The sequence below is a fragment of the Pneumocystis jirovecii genome (assembly GCF_001477535.1).
Source record: "Pneumocystis jirovecii RU7 chromosome Unknown supercont1.9, whole genome shotgun sequence".
Taxonomy (NCBI): domain Eukaryota; kingdom Fungi; phylum Ascomycota; class Pneumocystomycetes; order Pneumocystales; family Pneumocystaceae; genus Pneumocystis; species Pneumocystis jirovecii.
The window spans coordinates 87,522-114,151 of NW_017264783.1; the positions used below are offsets into that span (position 1 = coordinate 87,522).

Sequence of the window (26,630 nt, forward strand, 5' to 3'; positions counted from 1 at the left end):
AAAAAAGATTTAAATCATAGCTTTTCTTCAAAATAAGTCTTAATAAAATTATTAAAAAAATTGAATATTTTTATAATAATTTAAACTATTTAAAGTATATTAAAAATTCATAATAACAGCTCACAGTATTAATTTTAAATATTAAAATATTTTTAATAGTTAATTTCATATATTATATTAATATTTTTAAAATTTATAGACATAATTTCCAAAAAACAATTTTAAATTTGCAAAACACAAATAATCTTAGAAATTTAAAAAATCATATTAAAAAATATTTTTATTATCATTTCTTCAAATAATTTAAATAATCTTTAATGACTCTAAATTACATAAATATCAAAAATAACACATTACTTATAGTTATTATAATACAGATATACAATAATCTATTTGAAAACATTATGAGCATTAGAAATGGTAGATATAACCAAAAATGATGATTAAGCCGAAAAATTCCCTTTAGTCATACTGTTTAAACGTTCAGCAAGATGAGGATATTTTTGAGTAACTTGAAGCTGAATTTTTGTCGCTTCACAATAAGAAAGAGCATTAACAAGTTCAGATTCAGTACGCGCAAGTTGTGCAGATTTATCAAAATATTCAATAGCATCTACGATCTTTCCCTGCTGTAAAAGAAGTTGTGCTATCGTTGCTACCTAAACAGATATATTAATTAAAAAACAAGAATATATCCAATATACCGCAACATCACATCCAGGATCTATAGCTAAAGCTTTTTTACAAAGAGCTTCAGCTTCTACTATATCTTTCTTCCACTGAAAAACAGCAAGTGCTTTATTAATAAGAGGAAGAACATTCATTATAGTAAATTTACTCGATTTTTCCAACTGTATTGCTATATCAAACTTTTCAATTGCATCTTGAAACCGTTTTTGATCTAATAAAAGTTCACCATAATAATTATAAACATCACTAGATTTTTGAAACATTTTTAAACATTTTCGAAAAATTGACATACTTAATGCAATGTTTCCCAATTTATATTGCACGACACCATATTGAATATGAGAAAATATAAAATCCTTATCTAAATCAATTGATTTCTGATAATTTTTTGCAGCTTCTGAAAATTCTCCAGTAATAAAATGCATTTGCCCACGGTGGTAATAAATATCAGGATCATTTGGATTAACTGATTGTGCTGTCTCAAAATCCGACCAAGTTGCAGAACGGTCGCCTATGAAATTAATAATAGATAGCAAATAAAAAACTTTCTTACCTAATTCCATATAAACACTCGCACGTTTAATATAATTCTGTGTATCATTAGGATCAATTTCGATTGCTTTATTAAAATCCTCTAACGCATCATGGGTATTTCCCTGAATAAACTTAAAAGTGCCTGACATATTATATGCTACCGATTGCAATGATTCAGAACAACCTAATTCAATTGCTTTAGAAAAACTTTTAGATGCACTATCATAATTCTTTGCAGAAAGCGCTTTAAATCCTTGTTTGAGATGATAATCACCTGTAGATTCATCTTTGCTCTCTATTTTTGGATTTGGTTTTGGACGGAATGCATCCAAATAAGCCGTTATAAAAGTAGGACTCGGCAACTGTTTTTTCTTCGTCTTAATAGAATTTAGCCCGTTATAATAAAACAAATAACACTTATTCACCATCATCATTTTCTTTGCCTTAGCTTCTGCAATCTTTCTCAACAATCTTTCGACACTTTGTGCTGCATTTTCATTAGAAAACCCGTCCATAATACAACTTGTTGTATAATCTAAAAGTGCTTCATCATTCTTTTCGAGAGTTTCATATGCCGCTGCTCGACGATTTAACGCTTTTACATACATAGAATCAAGGCTTAAAGCCGTCGTCGTATCTTCAATCACTTGTTCAGGCTTATTCAACGCAGTATAACCTTGTTTCTTGTTAATTAACGCCAAATATTAAAATAATAAATACAAGCAGCACGATTAGAGTAAAAAATAGGATCTTTTGAACAATTAATTGCACAAGTATATAACTCAATCGCCTTTTCATAATCCTTCCTTGAATACGCTTTATTTCCTTCTGTTTTTAATTGTGCAGCATATGCTTTACGTTCCTAAAAATATTTAATAAAAAACATCAATCAGCAAAAGTGCCATACAGACTCGCTCATTTTTTCAATTTCTGCGTCTGTAATAGACAATAATCGTGTTTCTTCCAAAGATGACTCTGACAAATTTGTTGCTTCTAAAACCGTCCAATCATATCCTAGAAAAAAAAAAAAAACAAACCAGATCCCCCATGAGGCACAGAATTTGCATTAATCTTTCTTTTTTTCTTATTCTTCGTCTTTTTTTTATATTTTGGCTGTTTTTTGTCCACAAATCCTCCATCATCTTTAAATAGCCTCTGATAAAAATAATATGTACTTCCAGCAGAAACAAACACAAAAAATAACCCAGTAGCATATGAAAAAAGCTTATTCCGCGCATAAAACTTCACCAAACCCCGCCAAAATAATCCCGCTTCTTCACCCCGGCGACGAAATAATGATGCTCCCAGACCGCTCAGTGTCCCAACTAATGAATAAAACGACATTTTACTAAAAAATAGAATTAAATACGTTAATAATCCGTTTCTAATTGACCTTTTCTGCCGCTTTATTGATGCTTTTCACTGCAGCGTCTTGTCTGATCTCTCGTATGTCGTCGCCGAGACACAAAGCACGTGATTTTCACGTGAAAAGAGGATATTAAAAAAACTAAAGAGCAAATAAAAAGCAAAAATGAAGCAAAAAAGAAAGATTTTAATGCAAAATCTACAAAAAAACATAAAATGCATTGGTTTTTTAATAAAAAAGAACAAAATATTTCTATGACTTTGGAGGATAAAGCTTTTCATAAAACATATTGCGTTTTCGAACTGAAGGAAGGTGGAATCCAAGCCAAAAGACGTATGCAGCGCCAATACCAAGTCCAAGAGCAACAGAGACATCCTAAATTGAAGATCAGCACGAAAAAACGTCTTTTTTAGAAGCAACTTTAATCAGAGCACGCTTAAGCATGCCGGTGATGGGTTTAACAGCCATATAGATGTCTAGTCGTTCTAAATAGGATTTTTCTATGTAGGTATGAAAGAATATGTGTTTTCAGAACGTTTTAGCTAGAAAACTTGAATAGAATAGGCCTATTTGATTTTTCAAGATTTATTTGTAGTTGAAAGACCGATCACACAGCCAACGTCAAAAAAAATGTATTAAAAGAAAAAAAGAGGAAGATTTAAGGGAGAAAAGCAAAAGAAAAACAAGTAAAACGCTTCCATTAAGTAGTATGAATATATTTTAAAAAGAACGGGATTTGGAGCACTTTTTATCAAGAATGACAGAAGAAAGATTTGAAAGAATATTAGAACGACGAGCATTGATAGAAATACTCCGGTCAGTTGGGTTTTCATCGACTACAGAAAGCTGTATAGTTGTCCTGCAAAAGTTCCTTGTTTTATGTAGAAGCTGTTTTTTGATACTTTATGTTTAATGGATGTAGATATTTTGCGGATCCTAGATAGATCCTTACGTTTTGCATCGTCTCAAAAACGATATAAAGCATCAGTTTATGACATTGAGTTAGTGTTTTTCTATGAGGGAATCAAAATAGGATCATTAGAAACAGAAATGAAGCAACGTGTGGGGACCAATTATGATTTGAAAGAAGGTTGTATGATTATACAATTCATGTTAGCAACTAAACTATTATTCAGATGTATCTGCATCTGAAGTAACGTCCCGTTTTATGGACACATCTTCAACGCTTATGAACAAGCTTTTGGGCCCGGAACTGACAGGTATTAATGATAAACAGCCCGATTATTATTTATCACATCTTCCTGTTTTTCCTCCTAAATACACGTACATGAGCACTCCAATATATATACAGCGGACTACGTCTCCCCATGAGATTCGGGAGTTGTCTGCAAGGCAAAGCCGTTTAGCAGAAAATGCTTTATGGAAAATTATTCAAATTGAAAACAAACAAGAGCTCAATACAGAAAATAAAGCTCAAGAAAAACAAGATGCGCTCTTTTTAAAGGTATGGAAGGATATGGGATATGATAGTGATGGCTATATACCTTATAAAGGTCTTGTTAACTGGGAAACTGACCGATATACTCGTCAATTTAAAAATACTTTCTAATTTATAACTTGTTAAGAAAAACAAAACTATTATTTGTTTTTTATAATATATGTAAAATCTATTATTTCAATCATATTTTTCTGTTCGTACCTGTAAAAATTAGCTTTCTCATTAGTACTTTAATCTACTATTACACTTTAAAAAATCTATGAATTGGCGTACAGACTATCTTATGATCCTCAATATGACATAAAAACTGTTTTAAGTGCACATAATCACTGTTTTTATTACTTTTATCGTTTTTACTTAGTAATTTTTGAACATCTTGAGCTGAAAGACTAGGTGTTTTTATCATTTTTTAATATAAAAACTAGACTTCAAAATGGAAGCAGCTTCTTCACTAAAAGAATTAACAAACACGTTTGAATATGAGTCGTGTAAAGATGTAAATCGTTTATCCTGTTTTAACAGCGTTTTAATGTACAAAATAGCTCATAGAAACACTTCGGTCTCATTTATGTTATGAAAAAGGAGGTATTAAATTTTCTATTCCTCTATTGGATGATATTATTGCATCTTATAAAATCAATGGACTAAAATATGGGGATATTTTAGAATTTCAAGGTCCACATGGCTCAGGAAAACGACATTTACTTTATTTTATTGCAACAACTACTCTTCTTCCTAAAGTTCACAACTTTAATGGAAAACAAGAACCTATTGGTGGTATTAATGAAGGCATTGTTCTTTTAGATTGTAGTGGAAAATGGAAAACAGACCGTTTAAAAGAAATTATGTCTGAAAAAGTGAAAAAGATATTTAAAGGAATTCAAAAAGATAATGTACTTGACAAAAATAATGAAAAAAAATGTATAGATAAAGAAGTAGACGAAATAGTGGAGAAAAGTCTTTCTTCTTTATATATTTTTCGGCCTCAAAATTCAATATCTTTGATAGCTACACTTCAATATTTGTCTCAGTATTTTAAATGGTTTGCAAACAATTTAAGAATTCGCTATGTATTTATTGATTCAATATCTGCATTTTATTGGCAAGATCGATATTTAAATATTTCTGTTCAAGAAAGAATGGACACTGTTTACAAACGTATCACAAAATTACTTAAAGAATTCTGTTCTACATGGTGTTCACTTGCTATCTGCACTGCATGGGTTTTAAATATGTCCAAAGATTTTAATCCTTATATAACTGACATACGAAATTTCACTATTTCTGACGATTCTTTACAAATTTATCATCATCATCTTCCTCTTTCTTACACATCTCAAGTATCACATCGAATCTGCTTCCTTCGAAAAGCAGTTAATCAACTTTCATTTGATTTAGATTTAAAAAACCTCCTTATTTATTCAGAATATAGAAATAATATTCTTCAATTGGGTTTATATCACGCAGTATTTCAACGTTTATCAAATAAAGATTTAACGCTTTCAAAAAGAACAGGATTTATACTAAGTATTAAAAAAAACTATATAGAAATTCAAAAGAACCCATAATGTTACATTTTTATCCAATATATATATAATATACATTTTTTTAAAAAATTAACATCGATCTACAAATATTATGATATACAAAATAATGATTAAAGAAGACACTTTAATACATAATCTAGTTATCTAACTCTTTGTGTAAGACGAAGTCATAAGGAATTTTATAAATAAAGTTATATTATAACTACTTAACGAAATATTCGATTCATACAAATGAGTATATTATTTATACTTAAAACCAATTAAATATATTTTTTTCTATTTGTAAAACATTAAATCACAATATATTTAACGGATTAAATATTCTATATGGCTATTATTGTTTTTCTGATACCATTTTTACGTATATAACATCTTTAAATATGAAATCTTATCAGAAGAATTATCACGTAATAAAAAACTTTTTTAGGAAAAACATTTACATATCTGCATTCAAAAATATGAAAAACAATTGTATTTTTATAATTTTACCCTTATATTCGGTATTTACTTTTTATAAGGTAACACAAATATTAACCAAATAAATTTAAATGAAAAACTTATAAAATATTCAAAATTCCTATTAGAACGATATGACAATCTTAAAAAAAAAGCATCTTTTGTAAATATTATCTAGAAATCAATAAGGTTTTAATTATTTATAGGAGACAAAACCAAATTCTCTAGAATTGTTGAATAAGGAAATTTTAGATTTAGAACCTACAATAAATTGTTTTAAAAATTACGAAAAATCTTTAGCTGTTTTTAAAATTTAATATTTTTAAAATATCTAATGACATTAGGTAATTTATGAGCTTGAACAACTGAAACATGAAAGTGAAAATCATGAAATGGTTAAACTTGCAGAAGAAGAATTAGAAAAAGAAGCCATATCATTCAAAGAAATTTCTAATAAATTAAAAAAATTTCTTATTCCAAAACATCCTCATTCACACTTATCATGTATCTTAGAGATTCATGCAGGTGTAGGTGGTCATGAAGCATCATTATTTGCAGCAGAATTGTTAAGAATGTATCAAAAATATACAATTACAAAAAATTGGAAACCCGAAATATTATCAATAAGTAAAAATGAAGGTAACGAAGGAATTTCTGAAGCTATTCTACAAGTCGATGGTCTGGGAGCGTTTGGAAGATTAAAAAATGAAGCAGGAGTTCACAGAGTTCAACGAATTCCAACTACTGAATCCAAAGGAAGAACACATACCAGCACTGCAACAGTTATTGTTCTTCCAAAGGTAGATGAAAAACAAGAGTTTGATAAAATTGATATGAAAGAAGTAAAAATAGAAGTAATGAGATCAAGGGGAGCAGGAGGACAACATGTTAGAAATAATATAAGCATTTTTCGTAATTTAATTGGAATAGGTAAATAAAACAGAGTCTGCTGTAAGAATGACCCATATACCAACGGGAATAACAGTTTCTATGCAAGATTCTCGCTCACAACATCAAGTAAGATCATAATTTTAGTATATCTTATATTAATATATAGAATCGTGCAAAAGCCCTTATAATACTAAAATCTAGAGTTGCTGCTTTAAAAAGTCAAAAAAACGCAGAACATCAAAGATTACAACGTAAATCTCAAGTGCCATCAACTACTCGACCAGATAAAATCAGAACATATAATTTTCCACAAAATAGGATAACAGATCATCGTTGTGGTTACAGTTTGTATGATTTAGATAGTTGCATGAATGGTGAAGGTGGACTAGATTTGTTATTTAACGAGTTAGATTCATGGACAATTCAGATGGAATTAGAGGTTTCTTTCCAAACTAATTTTATATTTATCTAAAGAAATTAGACAAATATTATAAATGGACCAAAATAACTAAATTCCAAATATATTATACTTAAAATGGTTAATTTATTTATGATTTATATATATATTAATTACTAATATTTAAAATAAATAAAATTCATGAAGACAAGCGACTTAATTCATTTAAAAAAGCACTTGGAGATAATATTTCAGAAGAACCATATATTATTCTTTTTTTTGTTCCTGAATACCGTGCAGCAAAATCAAGTAAATTACCATATTCAAAATAATTCCCTCCTCCAACTATGAAAACAATTGCTTCATTAAATTGCTGGCGATGGATTGGACTTTGCTGAATATCATGATTTTGTGGATCAAAATAAAGATAATCTTCTGTTTTGCTGGTATTTGATGAAGTTGGGTCCATTAAACTTTCAACGATTTTTGTTATAGTAAAATCTTTACTAGATGGTAAAAAATTTCTAACACCAGAAATAAGATTTTCTAGCCCCCCTGTAATAGCACCATCCTTAAATTTATCTGCAAGCTAAAATAATAATTATTAGCATTATTAAACAAATATTTAATTACTATTTCTTACAATATTACTAAGAGAATTTAATCCCCTCAAAAGATTATCACTTTTTTGTGAAAAAGTACTTAAGTTTTGTGTAGGAGGTGATATCATCATAGTCATTTTTGTAATTTCTCTTACTCTATTATAAAATTTAATTATTTTTTTCAAAAAGTAGACTTTTACTTTTTAATATAAGTTAAAGGTTTAATATCACAATTAGCCTTTTTTAATGCTTCTTCATATTCAAGCATATCAATTTTGTTAATATTATCAATACTAAGATAATAAATTATAAAAATCCTTAACTTATCTTCAGCTTTCTTTTGCGGATCTCGTATTATTTCAAGAATATTGAATTTTGTTTGTCGTGTAATTGATTCTTCTATTTGATAACAATTATCTAATTGACGATCCTTAATACCCTGTAATAAAGCAGTAGCAATATTCATATGCATATCTAAAATTTGTTTCCGAGATGTAAGTTCTGGTAAAGCAGTTATGGCTATTTTAAGGTTTTCTGATTTGCTTGCAGTATCACTATCAAAAATCAGAATAACAAATAATATAGCAATATTATATACAATTCAACAATATCTAAACCAGTTTTTTTAGAAATTTCACTTGCATCATTCTTGTAACGAGTAAGTTCTAAATCAATATTTTCCGCTACTTGAGGAAATGGATTGTTTAAATTCTTTGCCCAAAAAAAATCATGAGGATAAATGTCATAATTTTTTTTAATCTTCTTATTAGATTCCATAACCTAATATTCTATTTAGATGAAAAGTAATAACAATGACCTACATCAACGCTTATTCTATTTAGCTTCATTTCAAGAACATCATTAATGAGTGACTGGTAAGTCCAAGAATGACTAAGCATAGGAACGAGATCGATTGTACGATCCAAAATAATTAAAACTTTATATAAATTAGTTGCAAAATTAATATACTTTGAAAATACCTGGACGGCGATACGGACAAAAAGATGATGAATTAGAGAATCTAGCACTTCTAGTATTTAAAAGATAATCACGCAACCGACGACTCAATTTTTGAGCAACCATTTCTGAAGCATTACCTGAAGGACATCGAATAATAGGAATTACTCCTATTGTAACCAATACTGAAAGAATTCCAGAAGAAATTTTATCAACAATAGACTCTATCGTTGATTCTGAAACAGAATGATGATTAAGCGTATAATAGACATCCGGAAGACGTAAACTAAAAAGATCCTGTTCAAGAACTACAAAATTAAGATATTGATCATATACTTGGGAAATCATTTGAGATGTATTTTGTGATGAGGTAATAGAAGCAAATTCTTCTAAAAGAGAACATGGAATAGACGAAGAAAAATTAACATAAGCACTATCATAAAGATTATTGTACAAATCCTGTAGAAAAAAATCAATATTTTTCAAAACAAACAAAATATTTTGCCTGAGATATTTTTTGAATATTTTCCAATGTAGGTTCTACAAAATAAATTGCAGGCACTCCTGGTATAGGCTGCCTCTCTGTCATCAATTGCCTACATATGTAAAAACAGATAGCACTAAAAGCCCAATATTTACATAAAAAGTGTAATACCATGATCTCGAAGATCATTCACTTTAAGTACAGTAGAAATAATATCTTGACCCAAACGATCAAAAATAAGAACTTTCCACACAACTTCATCTGTTAATGACCATAGCATCTCATCATCTTCTGTATTTTGTTTTTCATCTGTCTTATTCAAATTTAAAACTTTTATAAGAGATGCTATTATAAATAAGCATTTTTAACTCTTCAAAAACCATAGGATATAAAATCTAACCTGTCTGTGCGTTACAAAGTGTTTGAAAGGCTGAAATATCACCCGACATCTTTCTAATAAACTCTTGTTTTCTCGCACACTTTTCATAACGTTAATTAATCATCGTGATTTTAAAACGTATATTCTCGTAACAACCATCGTCTTAGCAACCATTATTATTATAAAGCGTTTCCATAGTAGTGTCGCCTTGGTAACCATTTCACCTTTTTTGAAAAAACGGGGACGTCAAATATACCGACATCAAGGAAAACTATCAGAAACATAAGCGTATTTGGAGGGAAAATAAGTGTTTTTCCAGCACAAAGATGGGGGTTACAAGTATTTCTCTTTGTACTTTGCAGTAAAAAAGTTTTTTTTTTTGAATTATCGAGTGATAAAAACATTAAACGAAATTTAAACATTTGGATTGCAGAGTAAAGACAACTGAGTTTTTCGGCATATTTTTGCACTTTTGTTGTCAGAAAAGCATTGGTAAACATTATTAGAGCCTCTGACAGGCATTTGCCACGCCTTTTTTGGGAGTATTTGGCAACTGTCTGCAGATAATCGACGAAAGAACATTTTCTGATTGCAAAAACATTTTTGCAAATTTAAAGCACATTTTAGCATAAAATACTTTTTTTTAAGAATATCTGACATATTTTTACCGTCTTCATTAGCGTTAACAACATATTTGCAGTGACATTTGTGTCTTTAAGACGTTAATATTATTTTGGAACCATTCTGGTATTCTATTATTTGTATTTCTTCCTATAAACAAAAATGAAGCCTGAGGATTCAAAAATGCCATCAGAATGGGCCATATCTCCACATTTAATAACATCACCCGGCCTAAATATATCATCAAATAACCCTCAAAGTAATTTAGAAAATATGCTACCAACAAATACACTTTATGAGAATGCCCAGCTTTTAGAGAAATCCTTAGAAACCACATTGCATTCAAATAATACATTGGATAATACTTTTACAGCTATGGACGCATCGATATATCAAGTTCCCGGTTTGCATTTGTCTTTAGAAGCACCTCTTTTTCAAACCAATCTAGAACGCCAGAAAGCTGCTACACTAGACATCTCAACAAACGCCATTTTAAATGCAGTTAATTCATATCATCAGGAAATTCCTAATACTTTTTTGTCAAACAATTCAAAACAAATATTTGAAGAAACTATTCAAGAAAAATTAAAAAGAACATTAGGCAATACTGTACATATTAAAAATATTAATATTGAGGCTTCAACTCCGAAAGACAGTATGTTGCTTAGCATTTCTTCTATTTCTTAATAATAATAAAATAGATGATACACATACTCATGCATTATGTCCTTCTAAGTATTACGAAACCAATGGCTTGTGTTAGTGGAACTTTAATATTTTTACTAATATCCTTAGGTAATGATGAGCTATTTCAGGAAAATAAAAAGGATAATCCATTTAAATTTCCTGGTATTGCTAGTAGGTTTTCTTAAGTAAAAAGATTACCATTTAATATATATTAGTTCCAAATCTTCCCTTTGCTACCATTATGGATGTACAAACAGATCAACCAGTTTTTGAAAAAACACCATTGCAAAACAAACCAAGCGTTAGTAAAAAAAATGAAGTTTCTATGCCAAAGAATGAAACTTCTGTTTCAAAGAACGGAATTTCTGTACCAAAAAACGAAACCGTTGTACTAAAAAACGAAACTTCTGTGCCAAAAAATAAGATATCTGCACCAAAAAATGAAATCCCTATATCGAAAAACGAAACTTTTACACCAAAAAATGAAACTTTACAAAAAAACGAAACTTCTGCACCAAAAAATGAAACATCAGTACCAAAGAATCAACCTCGATCCAAAGTAAATACCTATTGTTGCTAAAAAGTTTAATATAAAATAGAATTCATACGATACACTTTTATATGAATTACGAAAATGTTTTAGCGTTTATGCAGTAACAGGAGATACTAGAAACTGTGTTAGAACCATATATGATTTAATGAAAGATATAGTTGAAGATAAAGCTAAAATTGTAATGTTAGAAACATTAAAAGGGGGAATGAAAGATGACATTATAACTGCGTATTAATGCCTTTATAATTTTTAGCATGAATTAAAATTCACTAGATTCATTGAAAATAAACAAGTCTTAGGAAGGATAAGAAATTGGCTGGTTAATGCTATAAACGAAAAAAAAAATACCATTATTATAGCTATTTTAAAAGTATACAAAAATATGTTTAATAAATATATTTTAACACAATTAGATTATGAGTATATTAAAATTGGATGCACCAATTTTAGCAGAATTGAAAATGGGGAAACCTATAATGATTTTGGCCAAAAAATCTGAAAATGAGAGTAAGAAATATATGATCAACATATAATAAACTAAATACAAAAGCTGTTAAACAACTTTCCATAAAATGGCTAGAGGTAGCAGAAAAATCTTTATTATTAGAAAAACCTGCAGAAAATTTAACGTATAATAACTAACTATTATTGTATATATTAATATTATTAAGGATTTCTAATGTGCCACCTATTTCCACAACAGAAGATGCATCTAAAAAAAAACAAAAAATAAATTCAAATGACTCTATCTCAAAACCTACTATAGCTTCAAAGCCTAATTCAACAAAACCTGTGGTTAAATCTCAAAAAGTTCAACCTGTAGTTAATACAGATTTTTTTAAGAATCTCTCTACTCCTACGACAAAACCTTCACAAAAGCCTTCCCTTTCCAGTGTTCTTGCACAAATAAAAGCACCTAAAAAGTAATAATGCCATACATTTTATCAAAATAACCAATTTTTAGATCAAATGTCACACAACCTCAAGTAATAGAGACAACTACTAAAAAATTTACAAGTGTTTTGGAAGAAGTTCCTGGTTGTCAAACAACATCAGAAACAACCGTAACAGATGCTACTATAGTTCCTGATGAAGCACCCAAGAAAAAAAGGAAATGTGTTTCATGGAAATCAGATAACGATCTTGTTGAAATAAGGATATTTGAATCTCTTGAACCTGAAGAAACGGACAACTCATTTATTCATATTTTTCGTGAATTTAAAAATGCAAGAGATTTAGATATTTATGAAGGACGTGCTGCATTTAACAAAACACATAATATGGAAGATGATATGATGACATGGCGTGAACCAGAAGGTAGTTTTTATTGTAAACACTATAAAATCGTAATAATATTAACAGACATTGATTTTTCGCATTTGGATTCAGAGTTACCTAAACTTGGTCCTAAAAAAGGTGGCATTAATAAATGTAATAGCGATGAATATAAAATACAAGAAGAGAGAGAAAGATTCGTATTTTTAGTATCATATCTTTATGAGAAAGACATTCCACATTCACCTACAGAGCCTGGTCCAAATTCTGATGGACCATTCGTTGAAACAAAAACAATACCCTTGCCTAATGACATAAAAGTATACATTAACTTATCTTCATGGCTTTATATTTATATTATTAGGATTTAAATACAACAGATTTTATATTTCAGCATAACCAAGGATCCATAAATCATTTAGCATTTTCAAACACTTTCAACCAAAATAATATTTTATTAACTAATCCTCCTTTAATCAATAACCCACAGGCGAGCATAACTTCTATTTTACAAAATTTGCTAAATGCTTCTGGACAAGCAACAATTAATACGTCTCCTCCAATACAAACAATTCCACAATCTGTACAGCATGTTACTCTTCCATCATCTAACCTTTCATCTACCAATATTGCAAATGTAAGCAATATATTACAAATGCTTCAGCAATCACAGAAAAAACCAATCCAACAATCTTTTCCTATTTCTTCTGTTTCATCAGGTGCTTCTCCCTTCAACTTTGAAACTTTACTTGGTGGAGGGCAACAAAAAAATCATTTTTACACTGATCGAAACGAACGCAATGATACACAGCATTCAAGAGATAAACGACATCGTTCTCAAAGACATCGTCGCCGTTAATCACATATTCATATCTCAAAAAAAGCTAGATATTATTTTTCACCTTATTTTTATCATACTTATTTATAATTTTAAACAGATATCATATGGAATGCAAAATTTTCTTTTAACCATAATACAACTCATCATTTAGTACATCTTTACTGTATTCTTATGTATAAGACATCCACTTTTTAATATTAAGCTTTGGCCCCTCTGTTTTCGATATCGATGTTTCCCAACACGATTTCGACAAACTTCAGATAAGCATTTGTAGAGTGGTTAAGAAAGATTTAGTCAAGAATAACATATATATAATATATAATAAGACTAATGAATAAAAATTTCTAAGTTTTGCTTACTAAAATCTAAAAATAATGGAAAAAAAAACGAAAAGAACAGAGCTTTTTCCGTTAAAAATAAATCAAAATAGTGAATCCAAAATATGCCGTAAAGAGCCTCAAAAAACAGCTTTTTCAGAAATAAAGATAAAGAAAATGATAGAAAACAACTCTCAGGATATTTCTGAAACAAAAGAAATAAAAAACAGGGCATCTTTAGGCATTTTTGTGTGGTCTTCAAGTCAAAACAATGTAAGTATTAAATATCAATTAAAAAGGTATTATAAATGTTAATTAATACCAAAAGGACGATGAATTGTTAGAAAATATAAGAAGTGATTATGATAAATGTCTTAGGAGATCATATTCAAGTATAAGCTTAAGACAGGTGCCATGTGACTTTAAAGAGTTATATCACAAACCCTCTTTGAAAACATTTGAAGACCAGAAAAGCACTATTTCTGATATTAAAACAGATAATGTTGTTAGCGATGTAGCTGAACATGGGAATTCTGTTCTTTTTCGCTCTTTAACTACTATAGACAAATTTATTACAGAAAATGACATAGAAACAAAAAATAAAAAATTTTGGCAGACAAGAAAATATCCTTTTTATAGTTCAAAAGTATTAGGACTACCAGAAAAACTTTTTTTTCAGAAATGGAATGCTTTGAAATCTGGAATAAAGTTAAAAAATTTTAGAAAAAAAGATAAAAAAGATACATATATACCAGTTAATTTAGTTTCTCAGCTTGAGGCAGGCACTCCAGCTGCAATTATACTTGCTTCTGTTTTCCAAAGAGACGATAATGGTAGGCAAAGAGTACCTGTTCTTTTGGATCAATTAAAAATTAATGTCCTTGATGCAAAAAATATGAAATCTAGATCTCATACATTATTTCAGATAAAGCTTAAGTACGGTGATGGAGAGGATGCAGTAGAATGGTCTGTATACAAAGAGTGGAAAGACTTTCTTAATTTGCATACACGGTACCGAGTTTCTGAAACAGTAAATGGTCAATTTAGAAAAACATCAGGATTACCTAGGTTTCCAAAATCTAGTGTACCGTATCTTCGCACTATTAGAGGATTTAGTTCAGGAAATAATAACAGTTTTAATAAAAAATTAAGTAAGTTTTCAAAACAAAACGTATTCACAGAAATAGAACCTATATCATCTAAAGTCAATGAAAAAACGCACATAGTTAAAAGCAATAGTTTCGTAGAGATGCAAAGGAAAAAACTTGAGGAGTATTTAAAAAATATGATACAACTATTTCTTTTTAGACCAGAAGGAATTAGACTTTGTTTATTTTTGGAGCTTAGTGCTTTAGGAATAAAGCTTGGAAAATATGAGAAATATCATGGAAAGGAAGGGTTATTATCAATTGTCAATTCAAAAGGCTCTACACGCAAAATGACATGTAATCCTATTGAAGTAAGAAATCGATCACAGCCAAAATGGTATCTTGTAAGGGAATCATATATTGTGTGTGTAAATGATTTAAGTTCTACTAAAATTTACGATGTATTTCTTATGGATGATGGATTCGAAATTACTAAAAAACATTTTTCTAAAGATATACCAGCTTATATGTCTAAAATTAAAAAAGATAATTTAAACAGATATCAACCAAAACGTTACACCTTTAAAATTAAAAATTGCGAAAGACAACTTAAACTCTTAGCTAAAAATGAAATGACAATGCATCAATTCATAGAAAACATTAAAGCTGTCAATGAATTTAGTATATGGACAAAATTCAAACGTTTTGACAGTTTTTCCCCTATTAGAACCAATGTTGCAGCTCAATGGATTATTGATGGGGTAGTATTATTATTTTATATTTTAATTTTTTTTTATTTTTTTTAGAGAGATTATTTTTGGAATGTAAGCAGAGCAATTTTAAATGCCAAAGAAACAATTTATATACACGATTGGTGGCTTAGCCCTGAATTGGTTTTTTATTTTTAATATTTAATATTTCGTCTAATTAGATCTAGTATCTCCGTCGCCCTGCATGCATTTCACAAGATTGGAGGTTAGATAAATTATTAAAAAAAAAAGCAGATGAGGGCGTTCAAATTTATATTATTATATACCGTAATGTTGGAACAACAGTTCCAGTTGATTCAAATTATACAAAATATTGTTTAATAAAACTTTCTCCTAATATTTATGTTCAAAGATCACCTTCTCATCTACGACAAAATACTTTTTTTTGGGCACATCATGAAAAAATTATATGTATAGACGAAGAAATTGGTTTTATAGGTGGTATCGACCTATGTTTTGGGCGATGGGACTCTTATGAACATGTTTTATACGATGATAAGCCAAGTGGATGGGATGAAATGCAAAACCCAATTTCAAATATTCCAGATGAGCCGCTTATTTGGCCAGGTAAAGATTATTCCAATCCAAGAGTTCAAGATTTTTCTACTCTTGATAAGCCTTACGAAGATATGTATAATCGTACATTAATTCCAAGAATGGCATGGCATGATATTTCTATGCAAATTGTAGGCCAACCAGCAAGAGATATTGCTAGGCATTTTGTACAGAGATGGAATTATCATTTAAGGTCTAAAAATCCAAGTAGATTTACACCTTTTTTGGTTCCTCCTCCTGAATTTACACAAGAACAACTTGAAAAAAAAGGGTTTATTGGGACTAATGAATTACAAATATTACGCTCGGCTGGACCATGGTCTATTGGTACACCAACGAAAGTTGAACATAGTATTCTAAATGCTTATATTAAATGTATAGAAACTAGTGAACATTTTGTATATATTGAAAATCAGTTTTTTATAACATCATCTGAATGTGAAGGAACCGTTATTGAAAATGGTATCGGTAATGCTTTAGTAAAGCGGATTATTAAAGCACATAAAAATAATGAAAAGTGGAGGTATATTTTAATTGTATTTTTTAAAATAATTACTAAATAGAACATTTAGAGCTATAATAATACTACCATTAATTCCTGGATTTCAAAATGATGTTGATGTACAGGAAGGGACAAGTATACGCTTGATAATGCATTGTCAATATCGTTCTATATGTCGTTATAGATGTTCTATTTTTAAAAAATTAGAAGCAGAAGGAATTGATCCGATAAAATATATTCGAATATATAGTCTTAGAAATTGGGCAAAGCTTGGAAAAAATGAAAGACTTGTTAGTGAAATGATTTATATTCATGCAAAGGTATGATTTCTTGCGAAAAATAGTAAAATTTACATAACAATAGTGTATGATTGTTGATGACAGAATTTGTATAATCGGATCAGCAAATATTAACGAAAGATCAATGCGTGGAAATAGAGACTCTGAAATTGCAGCAATAATTAGAGATACTGATATGCAGTTATCAACTATGGCAGGGAAACCATATCTTGTTGGAAAATTTTCCTATACATTAAGAGTAAGATTAATGAGAGAGCATCTTGGAATCAATTGTGATGAAATGGAAAAAATAGAGCCCTTTATGGATGGTTTGGCTAAGAATTGTAAATGGAAAGATGTAAAAACTTGGGATTTTAATAATTCACTTACATTTGAGACATTAGAGAATGAAGAGAAATCAATTAAGGAAAATTTACCTGAAGAGAATGAAGGAATTATTAAATTATGTAATGAATATGCGGTTTCTTTTCAAGGAAAATATACTCAACAAAATTTAAACAAAGATGAAATTTTATATCAAATAAAATCTAATATACTTGAATTTAAAGAAAAAATTCCGCACATACTAGAATCATCTCAAATACCATTTGGAAGACCAAAAGTTACTACGACAACAACACATTTGTTATTTGGTGTTGAAGTCAAAAAAAGTATTTCAAATTCTAACAATATTAATAACGATATAAATAGTTTAAATGAAAAGCATATATTTACTGAAAATTATAAAAAAATTATAACAGAATCGCAAAATGTTCATGATAATATTAAGAATTTAGATAAACCAGAAATAAAGTCTTATAGATCTATAATTCCTAATTTATACAATTTTAACGAAATAAATGTTAATGCAAACAAATTAGATTTGGATAACTTTCCTGAAAAAAAAACAGAATACAAAATATCATCAACAGGACAATGGCCAAAAATTAAAATAGATCCTATGGCATTTTCAGATCCTTTATCCGACTATTTTTTTGAAGATGTATGGGACAAAATTGCTCAAAAAAATACAGAAATATATCGCGAAGTTTTCCGTTGTATGCCAGATAATGAAGTACGCACATGGAAAGATTATTATCGTTATAAAAAATATGCAGAAAGATTTATGCATAGATATGAAACAGAAAAAACAAATATAAATCCTATTCACGAGATTTCTGAATCATTGCCAATATATTGTCAAGAAACAAAATTGCCTACTAATAAAATTGACGAAATAGACAACATTAAAAGTAATACAATATTAATAGATTCCAATCTAGATACATCAAAAGAAATTTCTGAAGCCAATTTTGCATCTAGCTCTCAACCTTTATCAGGCTTTTTACATAAAAAAGGTTTAAAAAATTCAGAAGATATTTTTCTCGAGTCACAAGAGGTTCTAGAAGAAAAATTATCCAACATTCAAGGTCATTTAGTTATTTGGCCTACGGAATGGCTTGTAGAGGAATATGAACAGTAAGATCCATTCTTTTTTTTACAAATTCTTATAGATTCTAGTGGTCACTGGCTTTTTGCTTTTGATCATATCCCTCCTATTGATATATATACTTAAACCTTTCAAATTTCATTAATAACTAGATTCTATAACTATTTATATAAATTCATTAGGATGGTATCAATAAATCAAATATTAAAAAAGGGTGGTGTTCTTTAATTTTTGCATTATTTATTTATTTTTATGTACATAAATATATAGATTTATCATCTATTCAATCTTTAAACCATGACGATTAAATTTATAAAGCCATCAAAAAATCAAGTTTTTAGAAAAGATGAAATTGATGATAATAAAAATGATGATTATGATGGTTTTTTGTATAATACATTAAATTTTCGTCATTTCTCCTCCTCAAAAGTAGTTACTCCAGGTGAATTTATCACAAATGATCCTCAATTTATGAGGTTTGAAAGAACAAGTATATACTTATAATTTAATTTACTTTTCATATAGAGGTCATGGAACATATGTAAGAGATAAAAATACAGTTTATGCATCAGTTGTAGGCACAGTTCAACGAGTAAATAAGCTTATCTCTGTAAAACCATTAAAATCAAGGTATTTTTGTTTTGAAGGTAAAAAAGACTCTTAAAAAAGAATAGATATCTTCCAGAGATTGGAGATTTAGTAATTGGAAGAATTGTTAAAGTATAAATTAACTTTCTAATTAAAATATTAATTTTTTATAGGTTGGTAACAAACGATGGAAAGTTGATATTGGGTCAAAACAAGATGCAATATTGATGTTATCATCTATTAATCTTCCAGGAGGTATTCTGAGGAGGAAATCAGAGACAGATGTTCTGAAAATGCGGACATTTTTTTCTGAAGGGGATTTATTAGTTGTATCTTATAAATTTCTTAAATATCAAATAAAACATTAATTATTTATTTAGGCAGAAGTACAGACATTTTTTTCAGATGGCTCAATATCATTGCATACACGGTCTTTGAAATATGGAAAACTTCGTAATGGTTCTTTTGTTCAAGTGCCATCTAATTTAATTGTGAGATCAAATGTTCATTCTTACTGCTTGCCGAATGGAACAGATGTAATTTTTGGAACAAATGGATATATATGGGTAAGAAAGCATGTAGAAATGTCTTCAGAAAAGTCAGGAGTTAGTATTACACGATTAGAAGAAGAAGCATCAGAAACAATTTACTCAGATATCAATGATGTCAGTTTGTTTATTATAATATCAATCTAGGAAATACTAAAATCGTTATTAGGATATTGAGCCTTATCTTTTTCATGAAATAGCTCGTGTGTGCAATATTATTAAAGCATTGGCTGCATGTAAAGTCACAATTAATGAAAAAATGATACTTCTTGGTTATGAAGCATCTATGATTTATGCAGATGCATCAGAGTTATTATGGCCATCTGTTCAACATGAGATTTACACTCAAGTTATATCTCAAAAATAATTTTATTTAATATTTTAAACTATATACAATATTTATCATTTTTCTATTTCTAATATCGAACATTAGAGTTATCAAAATTAATATGAAAAAAACAGAAAAGCTAAATAATATAATACAAGGAAGAACGTGGGAGCTTTTAGAAACCATTTTATATGATGGCAAAGATTTCTTTTTATTAGAAAAACATATGCAGCGTCTAGTCAAGTCATCAATGGATTTCGGATGGAAAACTGTTGATATAGAAATAGTAAAGAAAGAATTATGGAATTCAGTAACTCGTTGCAAATCATCTAAAGTGATTACATTTCTTAAAGAATTATTTTATATATATTTATTCTAAATAGGTTCGTTTAACAATTGCTCAAAATGGAACTATAAATATTGAAATATCACCTTTTATACTTCCCAAAAACCTCTTTGGAGTATTCTCTAAGAATGAGCAGCAAGAAACAAAGCCATGGAAAGTATATTTAGATACGATTCCGATGAATGATGCTTTACGTCCATTTTTTTGCCACAAAACAACCTACAGAGATCCCTATGAAACATCAAGAAAACGATTAAAAATAGGCGAAGCTATGGAAGTATTATTATATAATCAACATGGATATGTTATGGAAGGAAGTATATGTAATGTCGCTTTTTTTAGAGATCATCAATGGATCACTCCCTCTTTGAAAGAAGGTTGTCTTCCAGGCGTCATGAGAGAAACATTATTAGAGAGAGGACATATAGTGGAGCGCCCAATTCAAGTATCTGAACTTGTAAATGGAGAACGACTTTTATTATTCAATTCTTTACGTGGATGTTTTAACGGCATTTTGTACTGTTAATATAAACACATTATATATTTTCAAGTTAAACCAATGTCTAGGAATAATTTCAAAAAATATCAGGCATTCTTCGAATAGGGGCTGTCTTATCTTGACAATGCTCTTGAAGCATAAGAAGAAGACTACTTTTACGCCATTTTTCAGGTGCATCTATTTTTCGAATAACCCAGGAATAAATTTCCCAATCAGACTCTTGTAAGAACTATTATATTGTTAATTAAAACAAAACATACACATAAGAGGCACTTTGTCATATGTTTCAAGCTCTTTTTTTGTGAATAATGGCAGATATTTTTTTGCAAAAGTAGACAATATCAGATCTGTTTCTAAAATACCTCGTTTGCGACTTTGATAAAGAAGACGAGCACGCGTTATTTCTGTAGATTCTTGGCGATCTTTTATAGATAAAGATGCAGATGGCGCCTCTTTAAAAGACAATTGCTTGTATAAACATCGTCGTTGCAATTGAGCATGTTTAAGATAAGATAAATAACACCATGATACACGGAATATGTATTTATAAAGCATCGGATTTTACAAAAGACTAAATCCAAACAGTAAACAGTTTATCCTAAGCAACATTTATGGCATTACTCTGATATAAACAGGAAGTATAAACGTATATATTACTTTATAGAATTTAAGCAAATTGCCTATCAAATGTCTAAAACAAATACAGGATAATATAAAAATAAACGTCGAATACTTTGAAAATAGCTCTATAGAAAAACCATGTCTTAAATAACTTTTTGATATATTGGAATTGTCATATCTTCGATAGGTTTTTTTCACAAGATCCGTTTAAACATCATATTAAAAAAAATACAATTAATGTATACTTATTGCACTAAATTTTTTAATACTATTCTTGTCTTTAAAAACATCTTTAACATTTCAATATAATAAATATAAAATTTAATAAATATAAAATATATGATCAAAACTAATATAAAAGCATATTATACACTATATCATAGTTGTACTAAGTATTATTAATACATCTGTTTAGCCCATCCATTGTCACGAAGCATTTTCAAAACATATGTCATACCAGCTCGACTCTAAAGAAATCAGCATAGAAAAATAAATTCTTTGAAATACATTAATCACATTCTTTGAGAACTTTACTATTCCAAACTTTTCAATTTTATTTGTGATACCCCATCCAAAAGAACTTTTAATTCGTGCCGTTATATTTACAAAAGTTCTATATTCCATATATTTAATATATATATACAGCCCATAAAACTTACTGGTTTGAATTTTTAGATGAAATGCCATATATTTGGTTTTCAATCACTTTCATCACTTTTGTATGATCAAGATTGCGAATAAATGTGTGCATCTGATTTGTTTGAAGATCAACTATTGAGTCTTCAAGAATATATGTCTCTGAAATTTTAAAAAGCTTAGGAAATACGTTAAATCATGATTATACATGTATTATAATTATCATAAAGCTACCTTTGCACCCCACTTAGGCAATTTACCACGTTTTAAAATTAAACGTGTAGTTCGAAGACAACCATGATCATTTACATAACGATCAATAACATCCACTGAAATAACATGTTTTGAATACGGACTAAAGTCTGTATAAGATAATTTTTCATTTTTTTCAAACAATACTTTGGATATCTCAAAAACCATGCTAATGTTACAATAGGCCATGGATAGCTAAAAAAGAAAAAAAATAACGTAAGAAACTTTCATAAAATTAATTGCATTCTGTACATACTCATAATAATAGGTACTTTCATAAAATTTAACCATTTTAAACTCCAAATAACTTTTATAGTTTTTCAACAATTCTACAGATTTAAAGCCAAAAAAACAGAGTTTTTGCACAAAAGGACATAAAACACTTAGTAAAAAGCACTAAAATCATTAAATATTCAAAATACTGTATACTTTATACCTTTTTTTTTACAAAAAATAATTAGAAAATACCGTTATCAATCTTAAAATTTAGCAAATAACGATAAAAAATCAAAAATCTTAAAAGCAAATAAAATTATACAAAATGCAAGAACCAAATGCTAAAACCAATGAAAAAACCACTTGTGAACTGGATATTTGTTCTCTACACTTAGATTCTAAAGATAAGAAAGAATTCAGTGAAAAAAAAGAACAAAAAGAACAGATAGTTACACCTTGGAAAGTTTGTATTTTTTATGAAAAAACGGCTTAAATTAAAGATTTTACAGGCAGAAGGAGCACTTGTAGATGGGAAATATGAAGCAATTGATTATGATCGGCTTATTGAAAAATTTGGAACAAAATATCTTGATGATGCACTTTTAGAGCGATTTGAAAAGTTAACAAACAAAAAAGCACATGTATTTCTTCGAAGAAAAATAGTTTTTTCTCATCGGTCTATCTTCTGTCGTATATGATGATTTTCTTATCTTAACAGTGACTTTTCTAATATTCTTGATCAATACGAACAAAAAAAGCCTTTTTATATTTATACAGGGAGAGGGCCTAGCAGTTCAAGCATGCATTTGGGACATATGGTTCCATTTTTATTTTGCAAGTTTTTTGGATCCTTTTTTTTCTCAGAAAAACCTCTAAATTACAGTTTAGATGGCTTCAGGATGTATTTTCTGCTTTTGTCGTGATTCAACTTACAGGTAACACATAAAATATCTTAATTTTTATTTAAAAAAGTTGCAGACGATGAAAAGTATCTATTTAAGCAGGAATTAAAGTTAGAAGATACTTATCAATATGCCAAAGAAAATGCAAGAGATATTATTGCGTGTGGCTTTGATCCGGAAAAAACATTAATATTTGCGAATACGGATTTCGTTTCTGGGGCCTTTTATCGGAATGTTGTTCGTATTTCTAAATATATAACGTACAATAAATGTAAAGCAACTTTTGGATTTAGAGAAGAGTATATAATTTCATATATCCTAAACATTTTTTATGGATTATGTAGTGATTCCATTGGGAAATATCATTTTGTTTCTATTCAAGCAGCACCCTGTTTTTCAAACTCTTTCCCTCAAATTTTTAATAGTGCAACAAATATTCCATGTTTGATTCCTATGGCCATTGATCAAGTATAATACTAACACGTTTTATATCCACTTATTATTCTAGGATCCTTATTTCCGTCTTGCAAGAGATGCAGCAGATAGGCTTGGATACCTAAAGCCGTCTTTAATACATACTAAATTTTTTCCTTCTCTTCAAGTATAAGTTATTGGATATTATATCTTAATTTTAAATATTTTAGGGGCATGGAACAAAAATGAGTGCTTCTCTTATGCATACTGCCATTTATATGGCTGACACACCATCCCAAATTAAAAATAAGGTTTTTTTATCATTTATTCATGATTAATATAACATTTTAGATTAAAAAATACGCCTTTTCAGGCGGAGGGGCAACTCTTGAAGAACACATGGAAAAAGGAGGAAATCCAGGTAATTATTTTCTTATTTTTTGATTTATTACTTTTATATTTTTAGATATAGATGTTTCATTTAATTATCTTATGTATTTTTTAGAAGATGATAATCAACTCGAACAAATTAGACGTGATTATTCTTCGGGAAAAATGTTAACAAGTGAATTAAAGGAGATTACAATTAAAGTTTTACAAGAATTTGTTTCAGAATTTCAAAAACGACTTAAATTAGTTACAGATGAAACAGTTTCATATTTTATGAACTCAACTAGGGAATTAAAATTCAACTAAACTTGTTTTAAAAATATATACAGCAAAATAAACCGCTTAAATTACTTATGTATTTTTTTTAATTTTTATATATTTATTTTCATCTGTCATTCATCGAGCTTTTTGATAACCACAATTTAAAAACAGAGAGACATTAAGCAAAGGGAAAGTATAATTAAACATTATTTAAAGATTTTATTGAATTCTTGTATTTATTATTATTATATGATGCTTTTTTTCGGACAAATTAGTATAGTTTTAGATGAATACTGAACATTCTGTTTTCAATGTGATGGGTCAAGATTTTGCCGTTCAAAAGGGCTATGAAGTTATAAGGGATCTTGGAAAAGGTTCTTACGGCATTGTTTGGTATAATTCTTATGTTTTTTTGCCTTTTTATTTCTAATTATTAGTGCGGCAAGAAATATACAAGGAGGCATTCATGATAAAGTTGCTATTAAAAAGATTACAAATATGTATTTAAATCCATATAAAAAGGATATGTATATATTAAAGATTAAAGATTTTCAAAAAAGATGCTTGCAAAAAGAGCATTGCGAGAAATTATGTTATTGCAGCATTTTCGGGACCACAAAAATGTACAAAATAGCTTTTAATTCTAAGAAAAATATAAAAACTAAACTTTTGTAGATAACTATGCTTTATGATATGGATATTGTTGATCCTTGTGCTTTTAATGAGCTTTATCTTTATGAAGAACTTGTATTTATTAATATGATAAATATATTTAAATTATTAACAAGGCTTAGATGCAGGCTAATCTGAATAGTATTATACGTTCAAACCAACCGCTGACTGATGCTCACTTTCAATCTTTCATTTATCAAATTCTATGTGGTTTAAAATACATTCATTCAGCTAATGTTCTTCATCGTGATTTAAAACCTAGTAATCTTTTAATCAACGCAGATTGTGAGTTAAAAATATGCGACTTTGGTCTTTCTAGAGGAATGTTACTAAACCAAGGGCAAGGAACTGAATATATGACTGAATATGTTACTACAAGATGGTATCGAGCACCAGAAATTATGCTTAGTTTTCAAAGTTATAGCAAAGCCAGTATATTTATTGTAATAATGTATGATATAATTTTCTAACAGACTTAGTTGATATTTGGTCAGTTGGATGCATTTTGGCAGAGCTTCTTGGAAGAAAGCCCTTTTTTAAAGGCCGCAATTACGTTGATCAGTTAAATCAAATCTTTTGTATTCTTGGAACACCAGATGAGAATATTATATCTAAAATAAAAAGCACTTCTGCTCAAAATTATATTAGAGGGTTGCCTGTTGTACCAAAAATATCTTATTCAAAAATATTTCCATATGCTAATCCAGATGGTAAGATATATTTTAATTTGTGTTTTTTAACATCTGAAAGCATTGGATCTTCTTAATCGTTTACTTACATTCGATCCAGATGATCGTATTTCATGTGAAAAGGCACTAGAACACCCGTATCTTATTATTTGGCATGATCCAAAGAAAGAGCCTGTTTGCTCTAAACAATTTGATTTCGGATTTGAAGCAATAGACAATATTGAAGAAATAAAACGTAAATATTGACAAAATAAAATAATTTATTAATTTTTCTATTAGAAATGATAATAAATCAAGTCTTTAAATTCAAAAATTTAGTTAGAAATCAAAACTCTCATTCCATATTTCATACATAATTCTTTGTTACAAATTAAACTAATTAAGAACATTTCAAGTTATCACGAATTACTACTCTATGTTAACGGTTTTGTACTTAGATAAATGTATTGTTTAATAATGACTAATTTAATGAATTAATGACTTTGATCAACTATGATCTTTTAAAAATGTATGATATCAAGATATAAATCATATGAGCACATAACGACTCCTAAGTTCCAATGCACTCA

General features: G+C 28.8%; 14 protein-coding genes across 14 annotated transcripts; 9 read left to right on the forward strand and 5 right to left on the reverse strand.

The window, feature by feature from the left end:
- Positions 1–431: 431 nt before the first annotated feature.
- Positions 432–2,672, reverse strand: T551_02094 (uncharacterized protein). The gene is made up of 8 exons (XM_018374357.1): positions 2,618–2,672; positions 2,262–2,572; positions 2,132–2,217; positions 1,945–2,086; positions 1,650–1,900; positions 1,244–1,601; positions 705–1,201; positions 432–659 (listed from the first exon to the last, which is right to left on the reverse strand). The coding sequence occupies exons 2-8, from the start codon at positions 2,566–2,568 to the stop codon at positions 444–446; spliced, it is 1,857 nt and encodes a 618-aa protein (XP_018229309.1). The 5' UTR covers positions 2,569–2,572; positions 2,618–2,672; the 3' UTR covers positions 432–443.
- Positions 2,673–2,842: 170 nt separating this feature from the next.
- T551_02095 (cytochrome c oxidase subunit VIIa) lies at positions 2,843–3,058 on the reverse strand (the record flags this gene model as incomplete). The annotated part of the gene is made up of 2 exons (XM_018374358.1): positions 2,843–2,965; positions 3,011–3,058. 2 exons carry the CDS (start codon positions 3,056–3,058, stop codon positions 2,843–2,845), a joined length of 171 nt encoding a protein of 56 aa, XP_018229310.1.
- Positions 3,059–3,502: 444 nt separating this feature from the next.
- Positions 3,503–4,160, forward strand: T551_02096 (uncharacterized protein; the record flags this gene model as incomplete). Its single annotated transcript, XM_018374359.1, has 2 exons — positions 3,503–3,680; positions 3,727–4,160. The coding sequence occupies 2 exons, from the start codon at positions 3,503–3,505 to the stop codon at positions 4,158–4,160; spliced, it is 612 nt and encodes a 203-aa protein (XP_018229311.1).
- Positions 4,161–4,482: 322 nt separating this feature from the next.
- T551_02097 (uncharacterized protein) lies at positions 4,483–5,617 on the forward strand (the record flags this gene model as incomplete). Its single annotated transcript, XM_018374360.1, has 2 exons — positions 4,483–4,545; positions 4,592–5,617. The coding sequence occupies 2 exons, from the start codon at positions 4,483–4,485 to the stop codon at positions 5,615–5,617; spliced, it is 1,089 nt and encodes a 362-aa protein (XP_018229312.1).
- Positions 5,618–6,444: 827 nt separating this feature from the next.
- Positions 6,445–7,451, forward strand: T551_02098 (peptide chain release factor 1; the record flags this gene model as incomplete). Its single annotated transcript, XM_018374361.1, has 4 exons — positions 6,445–6,939; positions 6,983–7,069; positions 7,110–7,382; positions 7,425–7,451. 4 exons carry the CDS (start codon positions 6,445–6,447, stop codon positions 7,449–7,451), a joined length of 882 nt encoding a protein of 293 aa, XP_018229313.1.
- An 88-nt stretch (positions 7,452–7,539) lies between these two features.
- T551_02099 (syntaxin-binding protein) lies at positions 7,540–9,832 on the reverse strand (the record flags this gene model as incomplete). The annotated part of the gene is made up of 9 exons (XM_018374362.1): positions 7,540–7,929; positions 7,984–8,098; positions 8,143–8,496; positions 8,541–8,722; positions 8,764–8,879; positions 8,923–9,358; positions 9,393–9,495; positions 9,539–9,728; positions 9,784–9,832. The coding sequence occupies 9 exons, from the start codon at positions 9,830–9,832 to the stop codon at positions 7,540–7,542; spliced, it is 1,935 nt and encodes a 644-aa protein (XP_018229314.1).
- A 713-nt stretch (positions 9,833–10,545) lies between these two features.
- T551_02100 (uncharacterized protein) lies at positions 10,546–13,757 on the forward strand (the record flags this gene model as incomplete). The annotated part of the gene is made up of 12 exons (XM_018374363.1): positions 10,546–11,038; positions 11,085–11,135; positions 11,179–11,241; positions 11,286–11,629; positions 11,670–11,851; positions 11,897–11,993; positions 12,037–12,130; positions 12,174–12,252; positions 12,295–12,546; positions 12,588–12,940; positions 12,986–13,218; positions 13,263–13,757. 12 exons carry the CDS (start codon positions 10,546–10,548, stop codon positions 13,755–13,757), a joined length of 2,736 nt encoding a protein of 911 aa, XP_018229315.1.
- A 356-nt stretch (positions 13,758–14,113) lies between these two features.
- On the forward strand, positions 14,114–18,825 carry T551_02101 (phospholipase D; the record flags this gene model as incomplete). The annotated part of the gene is made up of 7 exons (XM_018374364.1): positions 14,114–14,329; positions 14,385–15,905; positions 15,951–16,037; positions 16,082–16,992; positions 17,042–17,291; positions 17,335–18,728; positions 18,771–18,825. The coding sequence occupies 7 exons, from the start codon at positions 14,114–14,116 to the stop codon at positions 18,823–18,825; spliced, it is 4,434 nt and encodes a 1,477-aa protein (XP_018229316.1).
- A 171-nt stretch (positions 18,826–18,996) lies between these two features.
- On the forward strand, positions 18,997–20,202 carry T551_02102 (exosome non-catalytic core subunit RRP4; the record flags this gene model as incomplete). The annotated part of the gene is made up of 6 exons (XM_018374365.1): positions 18,997–19,175; positions 19,225–19,329; positions 19,374–19,419; positions 19,461–19,616; positions 19,668–19,952; positions 20,005–20,202. 6 exons carry the CDS (start codon positions 18,997–18,999, stop codon positions 20,200–20,202), a joined length of 969 nt encoding a protein of 322 aa, XP_018229317.1.
- An 82-nt stretch (positions 20,203–20,284) lies between these two features.
- T551_02103 (uncharacterized protein) lies at positions 20,285–21,035 on the forward strand (the record flags this gene model as incomplete). The annotated part of the gene is made up of 2 exons (XM_018374366.1): positions 20,285–20,497; positions 20,547–21,035. The coding sequence occupies 2 exons, from the start codon at positions 20,285–20,287 to the stop codon at positions 21,033–21,035; spliced, it is 702 nt and encodes a 233-aa protein (XP_018229318.1).
- Positions 21,036–21,084: 49 nt separating this feature from the next.
- T551_02104 (succinate dehydrogenase assembly factor SDH5) lies at positions 21,085–21,563 on the reverse strand (the record flags this gene model as incomplete). Its single annotated transcript, XM_018374367.1, has 2 exons — positions 21,085–21,237; positions 21,282–21,563. 2 exons carry the CDS (start codon positions 21,561–21,563, stop codon positions 21,085–21,087), a joined length of 435 nt encoding a protein of 144 aa, XP_018229319.1.
- Positions 21,564–22,027: 464 nt separating this feature from the next.
- On the reverse strand, positions 22,028–22,808 carry T551_02105 (uncharacterized protein; the record flags this gene model as incomplete). The annotated part of the gene is made up of 6 exons (XM_018374368.1): positions 22,028–22,096; positions 22,137–22,242; positions 22,289–22,443; positions 22,500–22,620; positions 22,665–22,712; positions 22,774–22,808. 6 exons carry the CDS (start codon positions 22,806–22,808, stop codon positions 22,028–22,030), a joined length of 534 nt encoding a protein of 177 aa, XP_018229320.1.
- Positions 22,809–23,058: 250 nt separating this feature from the next.
- On the forward strand, positions 23,059–24,745 carry T551_02106 (tryptophan-tRNA ligase; the record flags this gene model as incomplete). Its single annotated transcript, XM_018374369.1, has 10 exons — positions 23,059–23,196; positions 23,243–23,409; positions 23,452–23,571; positions 23,622–23,668; positions 23,706–23,934; positions 23,980–24,103; positions 24,144–24,236; positions 24,280–24,360; positions 24,401–24,470; positions 24,516–24,745. The coding sequence occupies 10 exons, from the start codon at positions 23,059–23,061 to the stop codon at positions 24,743–24,745; spliced, it is 1,299 nt and encodes a 432-aa protein (XP_018229321.1).
- Positions 24,746–24,986: 241 nt separating this feature from the next.
- T551_02107 (mitogen-activated protein kinase 1) lies at positions 24,987–26,307 on the forward strand (the record flags this gene model as incomplete). The annotated part of the gene is made up of 7 exons (XM_018374370.1): positions 24,987–25,093; positions 25,138–25,200; positions 25,248–25,323; positions 25,376–25,447; positions 25,495–25,804; positions 25,852–26,082; positions 26,123–26,307. 7 exons carry the CDS (start codon positions 24,987–24,989, stop codon positions 26,305–26,307), a joined length of 1,044 nt encoding a protein of 347 aa, XP_018229322.1.
- Positions 26,308–26,630: the final 323 nt, after the last annotated feature.

What these genes read in the sequence shown, in the direction of transcription:
- T551_02094 (XM_018374357.1), bottom strand. Translation starts at nt 2,568, where the DNA reads ATGTCGTTTTATTCATTAGTTGGGACACTGAGCGGTCTGGGAGCATCA. An exon ending in TTACTCTAATCGTGCTGCTT is followed by an intron (nt 1,901 to 1,944) that starts GTATTTATTATT and finishes ACAAGAAACAAG; the next exon opens with GTTATACTGCGTTGAATAAG. An exon ending in AGGCAAAGAAAATGATGATG is followed by an intron (nt 1,602 to 1,649) that starts GTGAATAAGTGT and finishes AATTCTATTAAG; the next exon opens with ACGAAGAAAAAACAGTTGCC.